The sequence below is a fragment of the Apus apus genome, chromosome 1 (genome assembly GCF_020740795.1).
Source record: "Apus apus isolate bApuApu2 chromosome 1, bApuApu2.pri.cur, whole genome shotgun sequence".
Lineage (NCBI taxonomy): Eukaryota > Metazoa > Chordata > Aves > Apodiformes > Apodidae > Apus > Apus apus.
This window is the reverse complement of record NC_067282.1, coordinates 154,000,717-154,024,029: the sequence shown is the minus strand read 5'-3', so window position 1 is coordinate 154,024,029 and position 23,313 is coordinate 154,000,717. Positions and strand designations below refer to the sequence as shown.

At 55.7% G+C, this 23,313-nt stretch overlaps 2 protein-coding genes across 2 annotated transcripts; one reads left to right on the top strand and one right to left on the bottom strand.

Annotated features, from left to right (window-relative positions):
- Positions 1–7: 7 nt before the first annotated feature.
- Positions 8–9,940, top strand: PMM1 (phosphomannomutase 1). Its single transcript, XM_051634716.1, has 8 exons — positions 8–102; positions 218–335; positions 1,174–1,250; positions 1,448–1,539; positions 3,850–3,949; positions 4,563–4,638; positions 7,544–7,659; positions 8,433–9,940. Exons 1-8 carry the CDS (start codon positions 31–33, stop codon positions 8,553–8,555), a joined length of 774 nt encoding a protein of 257 aa, XP_051490676.1. The 5' UTR covers positions 8–30; the 3' UTR covers positions 8,556–9,940.
- Positions 9,941–13,231: 3,291 nt separating this feature from the next.
- On the bottom strand, positions 13,232–20,915 carry CSDC2 (cold shock domain containing C2). The gene is made up of 4 exons (XM_051644172.1): positions 20,680–20,915; positions 14,181–14,450; positions 13,783–13,905; positions 13,232–13,554 (listed from the first exon to the last, which is right to left on the bottom strand). Exons 1-4 carry the CDS (start codon positions 20,883–20,885, stop codon positions 13,392–13,394), a joined length of 762 nt encoding a protein of 253 aa, XP_051500132.1. The 5' UTR covers positions 20,886–20,915; the 3' UTR covers positions 13,232–13,391.
- Positions 20,916–23,313: the final 2,398 nt, after the last annotated feature.

The following is a 23,313-nucleotide window of genomic DNA, read 5'->3' as shown; positions in this document are numbered from 1 at the left end:
CCGCCCGCGGAGGCCGAGGCTGCGGCGGGGATGGCGGCGGCGGCGCGGGGGCGCGTGCTGTGCCTCTTCGATGTGGACGGGACCCTGACGCCGGCTCGGCAGGTGGGTCGGCCCGGGGGTGTAGACTGGGGGAGGTGGAGGGGGGGTGCAGCATGGCGGAGCGTGCGTGTGTGTGCGCGTGTGTTCCCCGCGGTCTCAGCCGCTGCTTCCCCTCCAGAAAATCGAGCCCGAGGTGGACGCGTTCCTGCGGGAGCTGCGGGAGAGGGTGCTCATCGGCGTGGTGGGAGGCTCCGACTACGCCAAGATAGCGGAGCAGCTGGGGGACGGGGATGAAGGTGAGGTGCGGCCGGTGGGGCTCCCCCTTCCCTTTCCCGGGGGTCACCCGTGTGCTAACCCTGCCCCCGGGGCAGCCGGCCGGGCTCAGGCTCGGCTCCCGCTGCCGAGAGCAGGCAGCGATGCTCCCGCTGCCGGCTCCGGCGTCGGGTTCCTGCGAGCTCTGGGCTCTGACAGCTTCCCTCTGCCCCTCGGCGGGCAGGAGCCCCTTGCAAATTTTGCCCCCCGCTTGCTGCTCCGTGGTAGAGTCTTCGGAGGGTCCCTCATCGTGTTCGAACAGGGACGTGGGGTAGAGGAAGGGAGCAGGAGGGCGACGGGGCAGCCCCCGCTCGCTCCGCCGTGTTTTCCTTCTCCGGCACGGATGCCAAGCACGGCTGGCATCTGCCTCCTGCCTCGGTGGCGGAGAGAGGCCGAGAAATTCCCGGCTGGAGCTGCTTGCTGAGTCGGCAGCGCTGTGTGTCCGGGTTGCAGAAGGGGCTGCAGTTAGGTAACCAGGAACTGCACGGCCCCGGCGCCCTGGCAGTGGAGAGGGGAGGAGAGAGAACAGGGAAGCACGCACATGGCTGAAAGCCTGACATTTTGGAGCCCTTATCTTCCTCCTGCAAGTGATTCAGCCCGTGACCTCGGTCAGGTCATTTCCCCTCCCCGCGCGTCAGCTCCCCACCTGTGAGCAGAAGATAATCTTCTTGACCAGTTTGTAAAGAGCAAGGATGGTCAGTGGCTCTTCGTGGAGCACAGGAGGCACGGAAAGGAAGGTAGAAAGGAACCACTCTGTCCTGAGCCCAGTCCTTTCGGCCCAGGCACTACTCATGTTTCCTCTTTTGCTTCCTCCCTCCTCAGTCATTGATAAGTTTGACTACGTCTTCGCAGAGAATGGCACAGTGCAATACAAGAACGGGCAGCTGGTCTCCAAGCAGGTAGGTCCAGCTCCCATGTAGCCATGCCTCTCCTTCCCTGTGCCCTGCACACTGTGGGGAGCAGTGCCTGGCCCCAGGCAGATGGGCAGCCTCTTCTCCCCAAATGCCAGGTCTGATTGTCCCTCTCCTCCAGGTCATGTTCTCAGGTGGGCTCCACAGGAGGTCAGGCATCTTCCTCACTCCCCCTTCTTCCACAGGCCATTCAGGACCACTTAGGGGAAGAGCTGCTGCAAGATCTAATCAACTTCTGTCTCAACTACATGGCGCTGCTGAAGCTGCCCAAGAAACGGTAATGTCCCAAGCCCCTGCAAGTGTCAGTCATATCACTGATTTCTAGGGAGCTCTGGGCTCCAGATCTCTCCTAAGAACAGCTGAGCTACTGACCTTGGCTTGTTCCAGGTTTTATCTTAATCTTGTGTAGGATTACTGTCCCACTGAGCTGGGCACCGTGGGCAAATAATGGAGGAGGGTCTTTGTTCTGCTTTTTTGCCCCTCGGATTTTCTTCCCTGGGGATCAGGGTACAGCCACTGCTTGCATCTCATTTAAGACAATGGTACCAGCTCGTTACTGGTCAGGGAATCTGGAATAATTGGTTGTATGAGTTTCCAAACAGATGAACAATGGCTCTTAAGTGAGAAAGTCCAGTGCCTGAGCACACAGTTTCACACTGTTTCTAACCCGGTGTCACTCAGCATCACTGGTAATAGGGTTGGCCTTGCTCTGCCCCGGGCCCTGTGTTCCCATCTGCTTTCTGCCATGAGATCCAGCAGCCATAGGGTGAGCTGGGCTGGTACACCTCTGGAGGAAGCCTAGGACACTGCCAAGAAAGGAAAGGGTAGTTTTCCACTGGATTGGCTTGCCCTGAAAGGAGAGAAAGGGAACAGATGGCTTGAAGGTGGAAGGGAAGAGCAGGAGGACCTCTTTTAGAGGCAGCCTGCAGTTAAACCAGCCTGGTGCAGTGTCAAACCATCCCTCAGACTGGTTTCACAAATGCCTGAAGCTGGCATGATCCAGCTCTGCTGTTGACAGCAGCAGCAGCTTGGCCCTCCCCTTGCCCCAGCTGGTTTGTTCCTGCTCTCTCCTTGTGTTTGCACAACGAACCTGAGCAGGTGAGCTGTTTGGTCAAAATTAAGCTGGTAAAAGTTGCTAAACTGTGATCCAGAATAGTTGCCTGATGTGAATCACCATGTGGCAACAAGAGGGCTGGTGAGAGAGGCCAGGGTGTCTCCATGGACTGACAGCTGAACATTTCCCCAGAGGTATGGGCTGGGACTCACAACCCTCAAGGCTGTTTGGTTGCCTCATTGCTCTCTGGTTACCCAACAGCCTGGCAAGATTTCAGCTTCCAAGTCCCTCTGTGGATTTAAGCTTATGGGATTTCTAGCAAAGCAAGGACTTTAACCCACATCCCCTGAATCTTGGCCTGGGCTGTGAACCACCAAACCCTTGGTGCTGCAGCGATGCTGCTCTGAGGCTGCAGGCATGGCTGCTCATGTGTCTGTTCCCTGTAATGTTCTTCACTGCGTTATGAAACAGGAGGTGGAGAGTTTTTCCTCCAGACTCAGAATGATGAGCACTTACTTCATCAGAGAGAAACAGTGGGACATGAGAGGGTCAGTGGACTCAGGGCTCCTCAGCTGGAGAGGGAGGGGGAGTCTCCCTGCTCCAGCTAGGTTTCCACAAGAGCTGCAATCTATTTTTGAATTGGCAGTGCTGCTGTCCCCTGTTTTGTTTCTGCCCCAAGAGGGCTGGTACCTGTCTGACCCTTCTGTGAGCTATTCCAAAGTGATAATTGGTATTGAGATAAACTTCATGATCTTTAAGGTCCCTTCCAACCTTAATGATTCTATGATTCTATGCGAAGCGAACAGCAAAGAGAAAAGAAGGGAGCAGTTTTCTGCCTGCCTAGTGCTTCGAACCAGCCCCCTCAGGAAGCAGCAGAGTGTGTGCAAGGTGAGGGTGGCAAGCAAGAACTGGTTCCTGTCCCTGCAAACTTAGATAAGAGTTGCAGTCAAAGGTGCAGGGGACAAACAGGAGATAAAAATGCCCTGCGGGTCTCACAAGGTGGTCCTGATTTGTGTCCCAGGAGACGGTCCTGATTGCTCCTCAGCCTGCTGCCGGGCAGCAGAAGTGAGTTACACTGACCTGTGCCATCCCACTGCCCCCAGGTACTGCCAGCTTCACCCAACCCACCCGTTGCTTCTTAAAATCCTCCAGGAATGGAGGAGACACCACAGTCTTGTCAGGAGGTTGGTCCAGTCCAGACAATAGCTTTCCTTGCAGTTATTGCATTAGAAAAACTTTCTTATCATCTTACCTAAGCTAGTTGCTTCCAGCCTGACCCCAGGGTGCAAAGGAACTGTTTATTCCTTTTCTCTTACAGTCTGTTTTTGTAAAACTATGAGCTCCTTGGAGACCTTAAGCAGAGTTGTTGATGCCTGGTCTCTGCCTGGTGTGAAGCACCTGTGTGTGGGCATGGCTTCTCTCCTCCTGGACATCCCTGCAGAGACTGCATGCCTCATCGAGCAGCCATTCCCTTGGAAAGGTCTGTTTTTCCTCTCCCTTCCCCAGTAACCTTGTGCCTTTGCCCGCCCACAGAGGAACCTTCATTGAGTTTCGCAATGGGATGCTGAACATCTCCCCCATCGGACGCAGCTGCACGCCAGAGGAGCGGATCGAGTTCTCTGAGCTGGACAAGGTAGGCAGCCCAGACTCTGCCTGGTTTGCACATTTTTGCTGGTTTTGCACCACTGCAGAACTCAGGCCTTACCTGCTTCCCTTTCACGCTGAGGAGAAAGGAGCCTGGTTCCAAGCTGTGCACCAGACCAGCAGGCGCAACACAGTGCAGACAGGGCCGGGGGTCAGGAACACGCTGTGGGAGAGTCCCAGGGAATAACACGCTTGTTTAATTGGGTGTTTCCTCATTTTCAGCAACTAAAGATGGCCCAGCAGCTGTCCTCTCTCTTCCACTCTCCCAACCCCATCAGAGCTGGAACTGATGGGCTTTCCAGACTGAGAGGGCCATGGTGGATCTGCTGGGCAGATCTCTGAAGCACTTGGCCCATGCTCACAGCAGTTTCTGCCTAGGGGAGCTTTGTTGGGATTAAGGGATCAGTCCAACTTTGCAAGACTTTTTAAGCAAAGCTGGAGACTTTGGATTATGAGCTGAACTTCTGGGAAACTGAAGGAGGTGGGAAGGGTACAGAGCAATAAGCCAAAGTTGCCCAGCAGACTGCTTACAGTGGATTCCAGTGGACTGTCAACATCTCATTCTTCAAACCCTTTTTTCTTCCCTTTCCTCTCCTTCACAGAAAGAGCGGATCCGGGAGAAGTTTGTGGCAGCATTGCAGAGGGAGTTTGCTGGCAAAGGCCTGCGTTTCTCTCGAGGTGAGCAGAGAGGGCTTCTCTGGCTTTGTCTTAGCCACTTTACCATGTTTCCGTGTTACCAAAAAATGCTGGGAAGGGGAGTGGGAATCCCTGGCTCTTCTGTCTAGAGGCATGGAGACCCCAGGGAGAGCACAAGGGGTCCTGGCGGACTCATTCACATCCATGGCAGGGTGACAACAGGCAATAATCCATGCTGCAGATTGGCCTCCAAGAGAATCAGCCAGACAGGCACGTTTCTGTTCCAAGATGTTATCCCTGCCCTATTTTGATTAGTTCTGCCAAGCACCCCCCTGCCCAGGTGGTTTCTTCTGGTTCAAGCATCAGCAACTGAGTGGCCAGTAGAGCTCCAGGCATACACACTCCTCTCAAGGAATGAGGCAGGACTTTGGGGTTTTTTTGGGACAGTTGGCTACACAGGAAACACTTTTCTTCCTGGAGGAAGAGCTGCAGAGAGGCATGGTGTTTGCAGCTCCATGCCATGGGCTTTTGCAGGGCCACTTCTTGGGGTGACTCTTACCTCCAGCTTACTGAAGATGAGAACTGAGGGATGGGCTTGAGCAAGCCTGGGGGTCTGGCCAGGAAAGGGAGGAAGAAGAGGATGTGTAAGTAGTGGATCTGAGACTGGAAGAAGACCCTCCACAGAGCAGAAGGGTATGTGTGAGATAGGAAGATGCTGTGTGGCAGCCCAGCCAAAGAGCAAGGGGGTGACAAGGTTGGGAGGTGGCAAATGGCTCCACTCTTGCACCCAGCATGAGCCAGTTCTGATGGTCTGGCTCTCTGATTCTCCAAGGACTTTCCTCCTGAGGGCCTCCTCTTGCCTTCAGCATCGTGCCAGGGGCATTCTGTGGTGCCCACAGCACTGACACACGCTTTGTCACAGCAGAGAAAGACAGTGTCCCCACTACTGTGTCCTTGCAGGCACAGGGGACAAGAGCAGAACAATGGGTCTTTCTCCTCTGATTTTGGGAAGCTGCCATGAAGAGCCTGTTGCATAAAAGAATAAAGAGAAGGGGATCTGTGGGCCCCCTGCTCCTCCACAGAAAATGTGGAGTGTCTCAGGTCAGGCATCCAAAAACAGGGACATGCAGAAATGGGGCTGTTGTGCCAAGCTGGCTCTGCGTGCCTTGTCCTAGGCTGTGGAGGACACAAGCCTCAGAGGTGGTAGGAATTCTCCCTGCAGCCCCCCAGACCTGTGCTCTGCCTGGGCAAGGGACAGTGCTGGCTGTCCTCCACACAACCTTTTCTCCCTTTCATTTCCTGCCCTCTCCAGCTGGCATCAGGAGCCCCTTCTTGCTTCCTGGCTCTGTTTAGAAGGCCAGAACACAGCAAAATGCAGCATTTTTCACAGGTAAATGGCTTTGGATACAAAACCAGGAGGATTTTAATGAAGGCAACCAAGTTTAGCTCCTGCTGTCAGCCTGGGAGCATCCCCATCCCTGAGCTCATAGGACAGCTGCTCCTGTCTGTATCACAGTGCCCTGCCTGGGGCATCCTGTCCAGTAGTGAATCCTTTGCCCTGAACTGGACACATAGGCTCCATCCCTGGCTCCTTAGGCTCCACTTGTTTTGGTTTGAGAATCCCAAACCAACGGGGACACCTCTACCAGCCAGAGAAGAGAGAAGCATGGCATCAGGACATATGTGTTTGAACAGGCCAGGGGATCGGTGCCTTTTCTGCTGCAGGAACCATCCCCCCAAACTACTCATTCTCTTCCTATGAGGGGTGGGGTTATGTTTTATGAAGGAGCGTGTCAGGCTCCAGGATTTCTGGTGGCCCAGTACATTGCCTGAAGAAGCAGGGAGGCCCCCTTGAAGCCAAGAGGAGCAGAGACCTAGTCTGGCCCAGAGAGGCATGTCCCAGCTCAAGTCCCTGTTGCTCTGGGCTCTGAGCTACACCTGAACATACACATACCCTAAGCTGCTGGCTTTGTTTTGAAAGCAGTGTGTCACCTGTGGCAGTGGTGGGACAAGGGACTGGCTCTGCAGCCTGTGCACACAGCAGGGCAGCTCGAGAGGATGGGGAAGGTGCTGCCTCCATGCAACCCCAAAAGGCAGCACAGTGCTGGGGTACACTCTGCCCGGACCCAGGGCAAGGGCTGGGAAGCTGGTTAACCCTTGGTGGCTGCAGGTGTCCATGTGCAGGCACATGCCTGCTCTCTGGGAGCAGGTACATCTGCCCCATCTGCCTTGGTGCTCCTCTAGATGTTGGCAACCTGCACTTGACTCTTGTGGTAAGAGGTGACAGGCCAGGGTTGTGCTTCAGTCATCTCAATGAGTTCCTGGCTACCTCCATGGTGAGGTCTTTGGTCAGCATGCAGAGCCTGCTCAGGGCCTGCAGTGTGGCCAGCTGGGACCCCTGAGCTGTGTGGGGTTTGCTTTGCGTGGGCAGCAGGCTGGGAGGTCCCAGTCCCTGTAGGGTTAAGGAGAATCAGGGCAGTGGTTGTAGAAGGGCCAGCGATGTCCATGCAGGAGCCTGGGAGAGAGAGTGATTTCAGTCTCATGAGGGCATTGTCCCCCATTGGGACACACAACATGCTGATGCTTTCTGCACGGTGTGACCCCAGATCTTCCCCCAATAGACTCTTAGGTCCTCCAACCCCAGCATCCCCCCCTGCATGCCCTCTGGTTCCTGCTTGCCTGCCTGCCTGCAGTCAGGGGAGCTGTGCTGATGTCACCCCAGCTTTGCTGATGTCACTCCAGCCTGTTGTCATAGGAACAGCATCTGCCACTGTCCTAGCCAGATGCTGGAGAGGCACACCAAGGCAGAGATGGTGCCTGGCTGCTCTTTGCAGGGGGACTCCCCACACATGTCCAGCCCTCTCCCCACTTCTGCCATTTCCCATGGTGGGGGAACATCCTGCTGGCTCCCACCAGCATTGCCTGATGCTCTCCCTTCTGCTGACAGGTGGCATGATCAGCTTTGATGTCTTCCCAGAGGGCTGGGACAAGCGCTACTGCCTGAACGTGCTGGATGACGAGAGATTTGACACCATCCACTTCTTTGGGAATGAGACAACTCCTGTGAGTATGCCCTCCTCACCTCAGGCATCACCACTTTCTCTCCTGCATGGAGCTGCTCTGTCACAGGTCCTGACACAGGCCTCCAGTGGGTCCAAGGGGAGAGATGCTCTTGTGCAGCACGTTTGTGGTGGGCTCATGATCACAGCCAGCCTGCTGGGTCATAGAGGAATCGCCCTGGATTCACTGTGCTGGGCAGCACGTCCACCCCAGCCTTGCTTTCCTCCCCTCAGCATACTCAGTATTGGGGCAGCCACTCTGCAGCCAGCAGGACCCAAAACATGAGACCCCAGCACTTAGGAGAGGGCTTTTCAACAGTAGGAACAGCCTCACCTTTCCTTTACAACAGTGGAGGATGAAGCTTCATTGCTGCTGCAGACCAGCTTGGTCATCCACTCAGCTCTTTCCAGATGATGGCAACCTCTGCCCCCAAAACGGGCCCACCCCACCTTTTGCTATCAACTCCACAGTTGGCAGGGGTTAACCCCAGGCTCCTGGACAAGCTTTGCTGGTCTAGGACCTTTCCCATACTTTCTGCTCCCCCCCCTGGCACCAAAGAGGGGAGGCAAGAGGGAGGGAGCAGGGCTTCCAGCCCAGCCTCTTCTGCCTCCCTGGTTCAGCAAAGCCCTGTCATCCTCTTCCTAGCAGGTCCCTGCCTGCCCAGCTGCTGGCTTCCACCCCAGCTCATCACAGGACAGAGCAAGATGCAGATTCATGGATGAGGATGCTCTGTCAAGACCCTGCTAATGTTCTCCCAATTTTCTATCCCCCTGCAGGGAGGAAACGATTATGAAATCTATGATGATCCCCGCACGGTGGGACACAGTGTCCAGTCCCCCCAGGACACCGTCCAGAGATGCCGCGAAATCTTCTTTCCAGAGAGAGCAAACGAGTGCTGACTGCCAGGTTTCCCACAGCCCTGCCCCAGCCCAACCCTCTCCCCACTCCAGGAAAAGCACCTTCATTTGAGGAATCTGCTCAGGGTAGACCAAAAAAAAACCCACTTTCTGGAGCCGGTCAGGATGTGACGTGTGTGGCAGGTGGGTGTGCAGGAGGGGGCCCTCACTGAGCAGCCCCTCACCACTCCCCATCTATGGCTGGGGCTGGTGGGACCAGACCCTCCCCTTGCCTCCAGCAAAACTTCTCTCTTGACAGTTCATGCCATGGTGGGCACCAATGCTTTCATGGTCAGAAAGCATTTGAAAGGGCCAGTGGTGAGAGTGTCTGTGTCCATCCCATGCTCCTTCCCCTCTTCTTTCCACTCTGTTTCTCTTCACACTTCTGCACGAGAGAACATGTGCCTCACCTTTCTCTCCCTCTTGCACCTTGGCTGGGGAGGGTGGGGCTGCTGAGGCCCCAGGCACTCTCACCAGAGCTGCTCTGAAGTGAGAGGCCAGGAGGGCCGTTTGCTCCAAGCCTGTGGTAGGAAGGGGCAGCTGCCACCCCAGTGTGGTGCATCCTGATGGAGAGGATCATCACATCCCTCGCCCTGGTGCCACACCATGCCAGTCCCTGAGGGTGACCTGGGAGTGACAGTTTTAACATTACTCTGCTCCTACTCTGAGCTTTGCTCAGGTGTGTGAAGAAACTAGCTCTCTCTTTAGCTTACACAAAAAATGGGTACCGGGGATTTATTTTCCATGTTTCGCAGACCTTGCTTGGTACAGCTGGAGCACCTCAGGTGCTTGGAGTGTGCAGAGCACCTTGTGGAGCATTGATGCAGAAGGATTCCCAACAGTTTTCCCACCTGCATCTCCATGAGGCATGTCTGTGTAAAACCTTACCTGGGGCATTCATAACAAACCAAGTCCCCTTCCTTCCCAGGTTTCCATCATGCTGCCAGATACGTTTTCAGGGAGGGACAACACAGGCCAGACTTGGTTTCTAATGCCAACAGAGGTACTCCCTCAGCAGTGCCCTCCAAGCTTGCTTTTCCACCCCATCTCATCCCACATGCTTGGTTTATGTGGTCACTTTTAGGGACGCAAGTTCACATGTCCTCCTTTTTTCTCTGAGCCTTCATGGGTTGCAAAACCACATCTCTCCTTTTGGCCCTTGACCCGCTCCCTCACATTGCCCCTTTATTCCTGGCCATTTTGGCTGGGATGTGTGAGTGCACCAGCAACACTAGTCACAAGAGGAGCTAGCTCAGGGATCTCCTCCAGGGAGATGTCCTGCTTATAGCTCCCCAGAGCACCTGTGGTCTGGTGTTTGTGGACCTGGAGGGTGCTGGAGGTTCCTGCAAAAGCCCCATGTTGCTCCCTGGGAGCCTTTCTCAGCACCTCCCTGCTGATGTGGCACTGCCCCATCTCTTGGTCTTGTTTCCTCTCCTCTTTTCATCCCATTGCCACTTTCCATTGCTCTCCATCTCCCACCCAGCAGCTGGACTGCAGAGAGAAGTTTCTTAGCTGGCTGCTGCCACTTAACCAAGGGGACAAGTTCCTCAGGCGAGATATGTTGGTACTTCTAGATGCAGGACAGGGCTCCTGTGTTGCCACAGGCAGAGTCCTGAGTGGACTTTGGCACTACTGCTGCCTGGCCACAGGTGCAGGAGCTGTGTGACCAGCACTGGCAGGGTTCTGTCTCCTCCATCTGACTGCACCTCTTAACTCTACAACACATCAGGTCTGTATCACGTTTGCATGCATGCAGCTGCCTGCCTGCCATCCAGAAATCCCCAACAAATGCACATATTCCTTTTTCTACCCAGAGAACATTTCTGTATGGGAGAAGAGGACCTGTTGGGAAAGCCTGGATGCAGGGTACCCTTTTCACAGGGCATTGGTTTTGGCCCTCCACTGCAAGCTGCATAGAGGAATCATGTGGTTTGTGGTTCCTCCTTCTCTGTTTCACTATGGATCAGGTTACATGTAGGTTTTGGGGATTTAATATTCCTGTAAGTCTATTCAAAGCCAGCAGGATCCCTAGTGAGCTTGGCAGTGAGTGAAGAGAGGGGCCTGGCCCCAAAGGCATGAAGAGTCATGGTGGCCTTGGGGGCTGAGATGCCTTGCATATTTGAAGGGAAGGGCAGGCTCTGTCCAAGGCTGCTCCTGATGGCAGCATGTCCCTTGCTCAAGGTGGGGGGAGTTGCAGGGTGAGCAGGGCAGAGGCAGGGATGACCTTCTGCATTCCTGTCTCTGTCTCACAACCAAGCTTGGGCTAGTGGAGGGCACCTCCCACCAGTAGACCCTGTTCTGCTGGGGGGATGAGGAAGGGGGAATGGCATCAGAAGTAGCTGGGACAGCCCTCAGGTCTTAGAGCCACAGAATTGGTGAGGTTGAAGGGACCTCTGGAGGTCATATGGTCCTACCTCCCTGCTCAAGCAAGGCCACCAAGAACCCTGGCTGCCTACCCTGTTTTTGTGGGCAGGGATGAGGCACAGCACTGGGCTGGGAGCCCTACACCTAGGGGAGGGAGTATGCCTGTCCCCAAGACCCCTTTGCCATGATGCTCCTCTCCGAGGGGCTGCCCACAGTGTGAGTGGGGGGTTTCTCCTTATGTGTGCATGAGCGAATGGATGTGGTGGGACCCATTTTGGGGACCATCTTGCCATATGGTTCTGTATCTGTGCAAGATGGGTGGCTTCTGTCTGGCTGATACCAACTGTTAAATAAGAAATATATTTAAATACATATATATGTATATTAACAAGAAATAATAAAATCAACCCTGTTAAAGCTACAAGAAGCAGTGTTTGGAAGCAGTGTGAGCTTTGTGCCAGGCTCTGCTGGGTTGAAACACAGCCAGACGGCACGCAGATGGACTTTGAAATCCCTGCAGCAGCAGGGTACCAGCCCTGGTCCTGGTAACCCCTCTTGGTGGGCAGCATCCTCATGTCCCAGGCTCAGAGTCTGCACCCCTGAGCGAGGCTTGGAGCATCCCGGGACACCCTGGGACATGCTGTGTGGGAATGGGCAAGTCTGTCCTGCTGTCCGCAGAAATCCCTGGGTGCTCCAGGTCCTCTACCACCATCATCCCCACTGCGACACACGCACACAGAGACAAAGTGCTGGGATGGGCAGGGCTCATGGGAAAGTCACTTTTAATGGTTTATTGCCAATGTTACAAAGGTTGACACACGGTCAGACAGGCGGGTACCACACCGGAGTTGTAAAAACACCAAGTCTAGGGTTTTAGTTTATTTCCCAAAAAAAAAACAACAGAGAAAGAAAGAAAAAAAAAAGATTAAAACAAAATTTGCCTTGGCCAAGCTGACTGTGTGTCCCAGGGATGCCTGGGGCCTGAGCTGGCATCTCCACAGCCCCTGGGTGAGCTGGGCTGCAGGTTGGCCGTGAGATGGGCTGCGGGGTCCTGGGGCAGTCCCCAGGCCAGCCTGGGCAGCATGCAGTGGTCCTCCTGAGTCCCCAAGGCCCTGGCTGGCCCATGGGGCACCAGCCTTAGCCCTCTCCCCTCCCCACTTACAGCAGACCCTGTCTCCACCACAAGAGCAGCAGAAAGAAAGATGAAAATCTTCCTTCTCCATCAGTGCTGAGGACTGGCAGCACAGGGGGCTCCTGCTGAGCAGGTGCCTGGGCAGCCAGCAGATGCCTCCTGCCCTGCTCAGGGGCCTGCTGGCCACCCACTGTGCCCAACCCTGCTTCAAAATAAATCCATTAAGACACTGATGATTTTCAGGGTGTTGGCACAAGTGTCATTCCCCTGGAGCCATCTCAGGCCCAGCCCAGTGCACATTGTCCCTATCCCACAGCCCTCTGCCCAGTCCTTCCCAGGGCCACCAGAGCCCACCTGGCCAAGGGATGGCGAAGAAGACCTAAAACGAAGTTTGTGCTTTGTATACAAGACCCTGCCTACTCCGTGGGGCTGGGGAGGAGGTGGCCGTGCTTGCCCCATGGCTGAGACTACCCAAACCCCTCAGCACCTGGCCCCACAGCAAGCTACAGACGTGCACACACACACACACATGCACGCAGGAAGGGGGGTCACTGGGGGACAAGGGGAGGAGAAGGCAGCAATCTCCCCAAAACCGTGTCAGCACCGAGTCAAGAAAAGTGCGTTATCGGCCTGGCAAGGGCAGGGGGCACAGAGATGCCAAGTGCACCACGGCTGCCCTGCCAGCAGCTGTTTGCCCCTGAAAACTACATTATTTTTCTTTCTTTCTCTAAGCCCCCCACCTCTCCATGGCACCGCTGACCTGAGATGTTTTGATGGAAGGAGGTGGCTCAGGTGGGTGCTGCCAGCTGCCAGCGATGGGGATGGGTCTCAGCCACCCAGTCCCTGCACAGTGATATGCTGCCCCACACCACCCTGTTTTCCCCCAGCCCCCCAGCATACCCCTGCTGCCAGGAACAAGTGGGAGGCCCATCTTCCCAGAGCAGAGCTCAGGTGGACAAGCTGAGTCCCTCCAGCCTTCCCCCAGCCCCCTCCTGCTCTCAGCACCTGCTTTAGCCCAGGGCAGCAGGGGGGTTGGAGGGTGGGACTGGTTCCCCTGCTCCCCATGACCTTGGGGGTAAAGGGGGGGGACACGGGGCTGCGCTGCCCCTGGAGCCAGGGAGCAGTATGGGAGGGCTCTGCGTCCCCCGTCCCCCTCGACAGACAGTTACAAACACACACGGAGAAAGGAAACCATAACCTTATAAAAGACACCGAACGCAAACGCCTGTGTGTTTGGGGGCAGCCCCGGCCCCGCTGGCACCTCGGCTGCCCCGTGCCCCCCGTGAGAGGGCAGGCAGGCTTGTGCCATGGGGCTGAGCGGCCGGCAGCCCCCCCTGGGCGCCTTAGGAGCCGATGATCTGTCCGGACCACGTCTCGTGCTTCGTGTGGGGTGCCAGGTTGGTGAGGACCACCTCCACCGCCTGGAACTTCTGGTTCTTGGGAGGGATGGGGCAGATCTTGTATGTCACCTCATCCCCCTCCACGGGGACGTACTCTCCCTCAATGCTGTGGGAGAGGAGAGAAGAGGTGGTAGGGCTGGGCCCAAGAGCTGGGACCCCACCCCAAACCACCCAGCACTGAGGAAAACCCACCTGCGATGGAGGGTAGAGGACAAGTAGAGTCCCATCCCAATGCCATGGAGAAAACCCCGCCCTGGCCCACGGGTTTCTAGCCCTGTGCTGATGCCATAGCTCCCCCACGGGTGTCCCAGTGCCACGCAACCCCCAGACTTACTCAGACACATGGACGAAAATGTCCTCTGTGCCGTTCTCGGGGGTGATGAACCCGTGGCCCTGGGAGCGTGAGAACTGCTTGCAGACGCCCTTGAAGACGGGGCCGGCAGAGGCACGTGCCGTCCTGCAGAACGACAGGGAGGGAGAAACATCTCACGAGCAGCACTCACCTGGGGGGCAGCACAGGGAGAAGTCTGCTATGACAACATGGTGCCCCCTGAGAGAGCACAGGGCACCCACCCCGGCCAGATGGGTGCGGTGATGCTGAGCACCCTGATGGCCAAAGATGAGAGACGTGCACCAGGCATCAAGGGTTTAGCAGGTGCTGCTGGTGGAGGCAGTCCCTGCTCGGCTCATCTGGACAGAGCTATGCCCGCTGGCCCCGTGCCAGGTACTTACGCTGAGTAGGTCCTGGTTCTCTTGGTGGGAAGGGGGCTGGGCAGGTCCCGCAGCAGGAGGTTGCCCCGCTCCCAAATGCGGCTGCCCTCCCTCTGGAAGGGGAAGGTGGGCCAAACCGGTGACTTGGGGGAGTGCAGGGGCGGCACCGCCGGCGGGGCGCCGGGCTCTGAGGACATCGTGGGGCCGGCGGGCTCCTCCGTCTTGAGGACAGGCAGGTGTGCAGGTGGTGGGAGAAAGGGTGCCCCGGTGTGCAGGTCTGCTGCCTGCGACCTGTGGAACAAAGAGGGGGTGTTTACAGACCCCCGGGAGGGCTTTTGGCAGGGGGTGCTCTGTTGTCAGAAACTGCCCCCTCTGCTCCCAGCCCCACGTCTGTGCAGGCAGACAGCATGCCGCTGGCCTTCAGCACTGGGCACCAAACCCCAGCACTGGGAGTTGCCCCAGCAAGCCTGTCATGGCTTGGAGCAACCAGGGATCTTCCAGGAAATCAGTCTCAAGTCATCTTTCATTTTCCAGGATAATCCCACATATTAGAGATGAAGTCACTTAAAAGCATGCCCTCAGAGAAGCAGCAGCTGAGTGCTGGCTGCCACAAGCAGGGACCATTTTTGGCAAGGATGTCCATGCAGCACCAGCATGCCTGGTCCCCTGGCCTCTGAGACCTCCCCCCAGCCCAAGATTCTGCAGAAAGGGTAAAGGAAAAAGTCTGAGACAAGAGGTAGGTCAAGGCCAGGGGTCTGCAGTCTCCACAGCTGAAGGCTGCCTCAGTGCTGTGGGATTTAGGACACAACCACAGCCCAAACAGTGGCTTGCTGCCCGTTCAGGCATATCCCTGCAGGAAAGGGAAACAAGGAGGCAGAGCCACCAGCAGCACACACAGCCCTCGGGCACCTCAGGTGAACCATGACACAAGCACAACCTCCTGGCTCTGGGGTCATTTGGCTCCAGTTTTTGGTTGGCATCACATGGTTTGAGAGGAGTTAAAGCTCCAAGGGCAACCTTTGGCTGACACAGGTTGTGCAAGACCTGGTGATGGACCATGACGGCCAGGGTGCCTGCCAAAGAGCAGGAGCTGGAGCAAGTGTGGGCAAGGCTGTCCTCACTGAATCACCCTGAACATGAAACTGGGGGGGAGTTGTGGATTTGTAAGCCTCCCAGCAAGATGCTCTGGTGTATGAACAGCACCACAGCCGCTTGCTCAGGAAGTCTTTGCTCGGCCCATTTCTCCTCCCACCAATCCCTTTGTTCAATGCTGGGTGCCTCTGTCTTGGGGTGCCTCATGACAGTGGCTGCTTAGGGGCATTGCTCTTTGGGGATGTTGGGTGGGGGCTCACCTGTCTCCATCACCCCTGGGATTTGGGATTTCCCTGTCACCCTGAGCTGAGGAGCCTGACATCCCATAGAGTTCCCGTCCCCTTCTCTGCCACCCTCTCCAGTCCTTCCCACCCCACTGGGGCCTGCAGCATCTTTGGGACTACACCTGCACATGCCGGGAAACCCAGAGAATACTTAATTTGGTTTCTGACTCATCTCAGTCCTGGAGAGGAGGAGGCCCTGGGGGGATGTGAGAAAGGGGGTCACCTCCGCTCCCAAATTAGCAGGCACCAAGGACATGGGAAAAGGTTTCTAGAGCAGCTGAAGTTTTGAGGCGGGACGAGGAGACTCCTGCTTACCTGCCTCCACATGCTTCCTGTAGCCTGTTGCCAAGCCATGACCACTATCAGTTCCACTTTGGTGCCCATCCATGCCTTAGTTGTTTCCTAACCACCTCCCTCTCTCTGAAACCCTGCAAAGCTTCACCTTGAGGTCCAGGTGGCAAAGGCCACACTATGATCCCACCCCAAAGCAGAAGCCACCATTTACCTCCTGCTCTCCAAGACAGCTCCCAGACGTGGCTGCACACCCCTCCGAAACATCTCTCCCACCTGCCCCTGCACCAAATCCTTCATGCGCTTCAGTGTCTTCTCTCTTCCATCAAGCAACTGGAGCACATGTGCCTGCTGTTTGATCCTCAGCCCATGCCATACCTGGGCTGCCAGGCACAGCATCTCCTGCCCCATGCCCAAACTCAGTGTCCCTTTCCCTCATGCCCTGGCTCAGCACCTTTGTCTCCCATTCCCCAGCTCAGCATCTCCATTTCCCTCCAACTGGGCTCACCATCTCCTTCCCCCATGTCTGAGGAGCTCAGAGAGGCTCAGGGAGCACCCAAACAAGACAGCCAAAAGCTGAGGCAGCCACCAAGCTGCTTCTCTGCTCCCATCTGTGCCCCATATCTGACCACCCTGGCTGGCACTAGCGAGCAGCCTGGCAGCATTTGGGCAGCAAAAAATGTGGTCCCCAGGCATCCCTGCAGGATCTGGCACCTTCCCAGGAGGTGTCAGGGCTGGACCAGCAGGACAATTTGTGAGCAGCAGCCCTCAGCTCTCTGACGTGTCATGAAGCTGCCACTATGAAAATGGCTCCACCACAGCATGTCTCCTCTGTGTGTGCTTTCATTGATGAAGCCTTTTGGTTTCCCCACCAGATCAGGGACAATGGAGGGTGAATAACGATGCTTGGAGAAAACTATTAGTATGCTGAGTGGGTTGGTTGGCACCAGGAGAAAGAGCTTCCTCTAACAGCTCTGGAAAAATGAAAGTTTCCCAGAGGCAAAAGAAAAATAAGAGGGGAAGGGGAAGGGGCATGCAGGAGGGGGAGCTTTGCAGGGACACAATAGTGTGGGCAGAGGACATGGCAGCCAAGTGGGGATTTGCCCCAGGTTCAGCTCAGGGACTAACCCAGGCCAGGGAGTCCTGGAAGGCTCCTTGGTTTGGGGACAAGCAGTGGTGGGGAGCAGGACCATGCTGGACATCACTGGGGGACAGGAGGCAGGCAGCCCGCTCCTGAGGCCCAAGGGCAGCAGCAGACGGGACCCTCCTGGGGCTGCCACTTGCCCCCATGAGCTGAGCTTGTCCCATTTGGGAGAATGAGCCAGGCACGACTGCCCACCGGCACTTTGGGGGGCCCTGGCTGCCCATCGGGGCAGGGGCAAGAGCCCTGGCATGGGTGGCAGCTCACTAGGATGAGCACAGGAACAGGACACAGTGGGATTCCCATCCTCAGGGACATGCAGGCCCCCAGGACACATCTTGGAGCAGCCTGCTCTAACCAAGGCCTTGCACCTAACTTCTGCTTGGAGCAGGGGCTGGAGTAGAGACCTCCATTTGTCCTGTGGCTGTGCCAAGGCTGGCTCTCGTGGCCAGCAGTGCTCTGCCCTCCTCCAATGCCTGGCTTGAGCACCCCAAATCTGTGGGTCAGCCTTGGGGCCCAGTGGCTGAATGCCTGGCTTTGCCAGTGCCAGTGAAGCTGAGGCTGAGCGCGAGCTTTGGCACCACGGGGGGCTCCGGGGTAGTATCCTCCCTCCCACCTCATTTAAATCCCTGCAGCAAACAAAGGGACTGAGGAAATTAAATTTGCAGCAAAAGCAGGTTGAGAGATGAGGGGAGATGTGAGCACGTCCTCACCAGTGTCTCCTCCCCTCCCAGCCCAGCCAGAGCAGGGAAAGCCTCTACCATCTCCCTGTCCTCCTTCTCTCCCTCTTCTCCACCCCACCATCTTCTCCCCAGCCCTTTCTCCACACTGCAGCCCCCATATTTGATGAGGAGAGGACACTTAGGGGGACAGACTTTTCCCCCCCTCCTCCACCCCCAGTGGTCATGCTAACCTCTGCCGGGGCCAAGAGCATCTCTCTCCAGCCTGGGTCTCTCTTAGCCTGCCAGACACCACCCACAACTCTGTGTCCACCCCCTGCACGTGTCCAGCCCATACAGTGCAGGGACGAAATCCGGGTCACTTGAAGAGGTGAGCAGAGCCTGTAGCAGCCCAGCTCTGCCGCCAGGCACGGGAAATCTTTCCAGCCTAGCACCCCCACCTCGCTCCTCCCTGTCTCCTCTCTGTGGCTTCGATCCAAGGGTCCCCTAGGGTGACAGTCCTCCAAACCAAGGACATGTATAAGTGGCACTGAGCCTGGCGCTCTCTGAAAGGATGCTCTTTGTAAAAAACACACAGCACCCTGTCCATCTTCCCCCCCCTCCCCAAAGAAACTATCTCGGATTCAAACCCCAGAGCCCTCTGGTGATGGGGTTTCCTTTGGCAGTGCCAGCCAGCTCTGCTTTTATATTTTTCTGAGCGCTTCTGAGCTGAGCTGACAGTCGGGAGCGCTCGCAGGCGAAGGCAGGAAACCCAGGCCAATTAAGGCAGACAGGCAGTAGACACATCAGCTTTTATCTCGAGATCCAAGTACCCCATTCATCACCAGCAACTGAAAGGTCTGCGGTTTATCAAATAAAATCACTGTCTCTCTCCCTCTCTTTAAAGCCAAACACATTGACTTGGGTGCTGGCTGTGACCTTGTTTAACTAAACATCCTTTCAAGGTCCCCCAGAAAGGGGGAAGGAGCCTTTTGAAGAGGCTCCAGCCTCTGTCTGCCACTCCCCGTTCATTAGCAGCAGTGAAGAAAAACCCCTCACGCATCCCTCGGCCGGGCGGGGGGAATACATATTTAATCGGCTTAATCGCCTTCGCAAGTCAGCCCTCCTGTGTGGCACTTCTTTGTGCTCCTTCCCATCCACTGGGACTGCCGGGCTGCCCAGGAAGGACAGACGGGTGGACGGGCGGCTGCTCTACCGGCAGCTGTCATGCTCTGCCTCTGGACGCGACCCCTCGGCTGGCCCACCGTTGCCTCTACGGGCTATTTCCTTTCACACGGCCGCATCCCTTTGCAAATCCCTGGCTTGGATGCTGTCTGCCATCAGTCTGGGCTCTCCTGAATGCTGCCGCGCCCCCAACCCTGGCCAAGGAGCAGGAGGTTATTTTCCTTCTGCTGCCTTTTTCAGCACAGGCTCTTCCATGTCATTCGCCATCACGTTTTCTCCATCCCTTGCGATTGCCTGGGCCCCCAGTTTAAGAGTCAGATTTACCTCCCTGCTCCTCTCACCCCAGTAACAAAAAGGTCTCTGCATGTCCTATCTCTGCAGCCGGTTGCAGGCAGCCATCTCCTCACCCCATGGAGCAGGGAAAGCGATGTCCTGGCCTGCTGCCATCCTTGGAGAGGCTGATACCCCCCCAGACCCAGTCTGTCTAGACATGGGCTGAAACAGAGAAGAGATACACTCCTCCAGACACAGCAGCTTGTCCCCAGAGATCAATGTGTGTGTGGGGAAAATCCCATTTTTCAGCTGCTTGGCACATCGACATGCCAAGGGTCCCAACAACGTGGTGGCCAGCGGAGACCCTGAATCGGCATCTCCCAGGGGACTGCTGAAATGGGCAGGAACCAGGTGGGGAACCAGGACAGCTCCAGGCAGGGGTTACCATAAGCAGGGCCATCACAGCACGTGCCAGGCTACGTTTCTCCATCCTCCCTTCCACAGAAAAGGCTCACAACCTCAGCGTCTGGCAGGTTTTTATAAATGCTGTCTCTGTCCGATGCTAATGAAAGCCTCTCAACACCCTCCAGCCCCCCCCCCCATTTTTTTTTTTTGTTACCAGATCACTCCGTTAAGAGTTTAATCCCAAGCAAAGCAATTTCCTTGCCTACCCTGCATGTTAAAAACCCCTTTGCTGAGGCAAATTACTATAGGAAAAATAAACCAGGCGGTTTTTGAGGAAGACACACCGACAACGTCCCCTCCCCAGCTAAGCCAATCACGCTCACAACTCCAGGGATCTTTGCTGAGATAGTTTCGCCTACGATACAGCCTGCTTAGCGCTAAAATATGAATGTCACCTTTATGGATTGATTATAAAAAGCTCCCTTAGTTAGTGCTGGGCTGCCCAGTTCTCAGGGAGGCCATGGAGGAGAGCAAGCAGGCTGCCAGTTGCAAGGGGGAAGCAAAGGCAGAAGCCATCATGGAGGCTTGATTTACCTTTTGAGCCTATATGCATAATCATCTCTCCCAAATACCAATTTTGTAGGGCTTGATTGTTTTGTTATGTTGTTGGGTTGGTTTTGTTGTGTTTTTTTTAAATTAGAATAGTGTCTGTTCAAAGACCTGGCACAAATGTCCTCGTCTGTGTCCTTCCTTCTTCCTTTGTAGATCTAACTTGACGTCTGCAGGAATGAATTGTGCAGCCAGTCCCCCCAAAAAAAACCCTAATTCAAGCCCCCATCATTATCAGCCTGCTTCAATAAAATAGATTTTTTCCAAATTGCCTCCTCCCCCGCAAGGCAATCTGAGCGCTGGGTCCCAGCTGACCTCAGCCCTCTGTGGCAAAGCCCCGCTAATTGCCCCCAAGCCAAAGCAGACATGCAGCACCGCTGCCACCACCCCCAGAGGAGTTATTGTTCCTGAGGCTGGTGGGGAATAACCAAACTGCAGGAGGGGAGACGCGCTTCACCCTCGCACCTCTCCGCCGTCAAAAGGAGAAAGTAGCTCTGAAAGAAAAAGTCGGGGCGTGAAGAATTCCTTCAGCTACAATAGCCCGGGCGAGCTGGATGGCCATTGTGCCTCCCCTGACTTACCTCCTTAGCAGCGACGAGCTCCCTGGAGCTGCGCTCTGCAAAGCATCGGTGCTGGCCGGGGCCGAACGCTCCTCCGCTGTCTGCCGAGGAGCAGCGGTCTCGTCTGCAGCCCGGCTCTGGGGGGCTTTCTCGGGCTGCCTGCCCGCTGAGGGGTCTGCGCTATCTGATGTGTATATGATCTGCGCCTCGCACACACACACACGCATCCACACGCCTTCCCCTGACGTCAGGGCCAGGCCAGGGGGAGCGGGCAGGTGGGAGGGATCAGTTTGGTCATTTCTGAGCCAGGCTTAAAGGAGCGAGTGAGTACGGGGGGCTGGAGAGACCAAGGCTCAGCCCCGAGGGGCTGCATCGCTCTGGTTACGCAAAGTGATGTGGGTCTGTGGCACAGCCAGGCACGGTGGGAGACAGGGGGATGGGGGCCGGAGGGGTAGAAAAGCATCAGAGGGGCAGATGGTCCCAGGAGACCAGGTTTGGATGAGGAGGGGTCCCCTGCAACGAGTCAAACCTCTTCCCTGTCACCCTGAGTCCCACTGCTGCCTCTGCAGCCACTCTCTCCACCTGCCCAAGCCTGCAGCCCCCTGACACCCACAAGTGCCACGGTCACCCCCAGCACACGGGGGAGCATGGGGGACACGTGCCACAAACCCACCCCACCATCCCGCTGCACTGCTCTGGACTCCCAGCCGTGGCAAACCCAGTGCTTTCTAAGGGTGTCACACCTAGCAGTGCACAGCTCCCTGACCCTAAAAGATCTTAACAGTTTTTCCCTTTGCCGGCATAACCACGCTCAGGAGAGCCGCCTCTGTGGGCAGGGGCAGAGTCATAAACTGGCCCGAGACATTCTCTCTTGGGGACACAGGGTGATGTGATGAGGAGGGGAATCAATAGTTTGCTGCATCCACAGGGGAATATTGGGTGAGGAGTAACAGGGTTTAAATCGCAAAGACATTAGGAAACACATTCTAACAGAACAGACAGTTAATTACGTGAGTAGATTGCCTGGGGAAGCTCTGGAGTCTCCATCACTGGAGGCTGTTAAGAACAGGCTGGGTAGGCATCCTCTGGGGGGAATTTAGGTGCTACAGGCCTCATCGTGGAGCAGAAGGATGGAGCACAGCAGCACTCTACCATACAAGTCCCAGTGATACTGGAATAAAATTTGCAAGAACCCCAAACAACAATGGTGCAGCGCTCCAAGGATCTGCCACATGTCCTGTGGCACAGGGTGGTTGTGGGTTGCTCATGGTTTCTTGAACACTCCTCTTCCCTTAAGTCATTCCAGGTAGCTGAACATGATGGTGCTAACTGGACCAGCTTCACTGAAGACCCTGAGGCTGCAGGGTGGCATATGAGTTGTGTGGGAAGCCACAAGGCACAGCAGAGAGTCAAAAGACAGGGTCTTGACTGCTATACCTGGCTGTAGCCATACATTCAGGTGCCTGGGTGTTGATCCATGACTGTCCCAGAGGCTTTGGCAGTGGGACTGGATCACAGAGCAGTCCTGTGTCTCCTGTCAATGAACTATAGTGCAGAAAAAGGCTCAGCAGACAGAAGAGACCAACCCATGGCAAGACCACCAACAAGCACTGAAACCCCAAGTGCCAGTGGGTTCTGCCATTGCTCATCACATTGTGGCTTTTGAAGCAGTTTTCCATGGCAAAACAGGAGCCCCATTCACCCCCCTGCCCAGACACCACAGAGCTCGTCTCCCCAGTCTAACCTTCGAAACCTTGCAAAAGAAGGGGAGGAGAAACCCAGCTAACTCTCAGTCCCCACTCCAGGTTTCTCCTGAGATGGTCCATCCTCTCCTGGAGGACAGCTCTACACATCCAGACCAGGAGGGTCCTGAGCTGGAAACAGCCAGAGGCCAGAAGAGTGCTGGGGACGTGTAGTATGGGCATAGCCTCTTCTTCCTCTGGTGTTCATTTAACAGTTGTACATTGAGTATCATAAAAACCTGTACTTCCCCACCTGTCTTGTGGCACATGAGGTTTAGCCACGTGTCCAGCAGCACCTGCTAAACAAAGTAACCTGAACAGCAGAGATGAGCATCAGAGCCTGAGTCTCCCACATAGTCACTAAAGGCTCTTGGAAAAGACACAGGAACTCGAAGTATGTTTGAAGGTAGCTCTGGGCGTGTGCTGCAACAGAGAAGGCAGGGAGTCTGAAGCATGGAAAAATGATAAAAGGAGATGAGGGGAAGCTTTGATCAGAGAGTGGGAGTGGGGTGCCAGAGATGCCTGCAGAGACGGAAGCAAAGGCAGGAGTGTGGGGGACTTTGTACGTGAGAAGATATATAATTCCTTTGGAGTCAATCAAAGGAGGGCCAAAACAACCTAGATGCAAATCACCACTCACCTCCTCCAGTGTCCCCATGCCAGTTTTCTGCAACAGCCATGGGGATGTGGGGGCAGAGGAAATCTTAAACAAAATAATAAGGGCATTCCTTTCATTTTCCTCCCAGCTTCAGAGCCTTTGGGTAACTTCAAATAGTATTTTCCAGTTTTCCTGTACAATTGTGAGAATGAGAAATGTCTGGGATTTTCTCTGAGTGATGGAAAGACCCTTATGCAGTCCCTGGATTCCAGCAGATGAAGCTTCAAAAAAACCATCACCCAAATGTCAGGAACC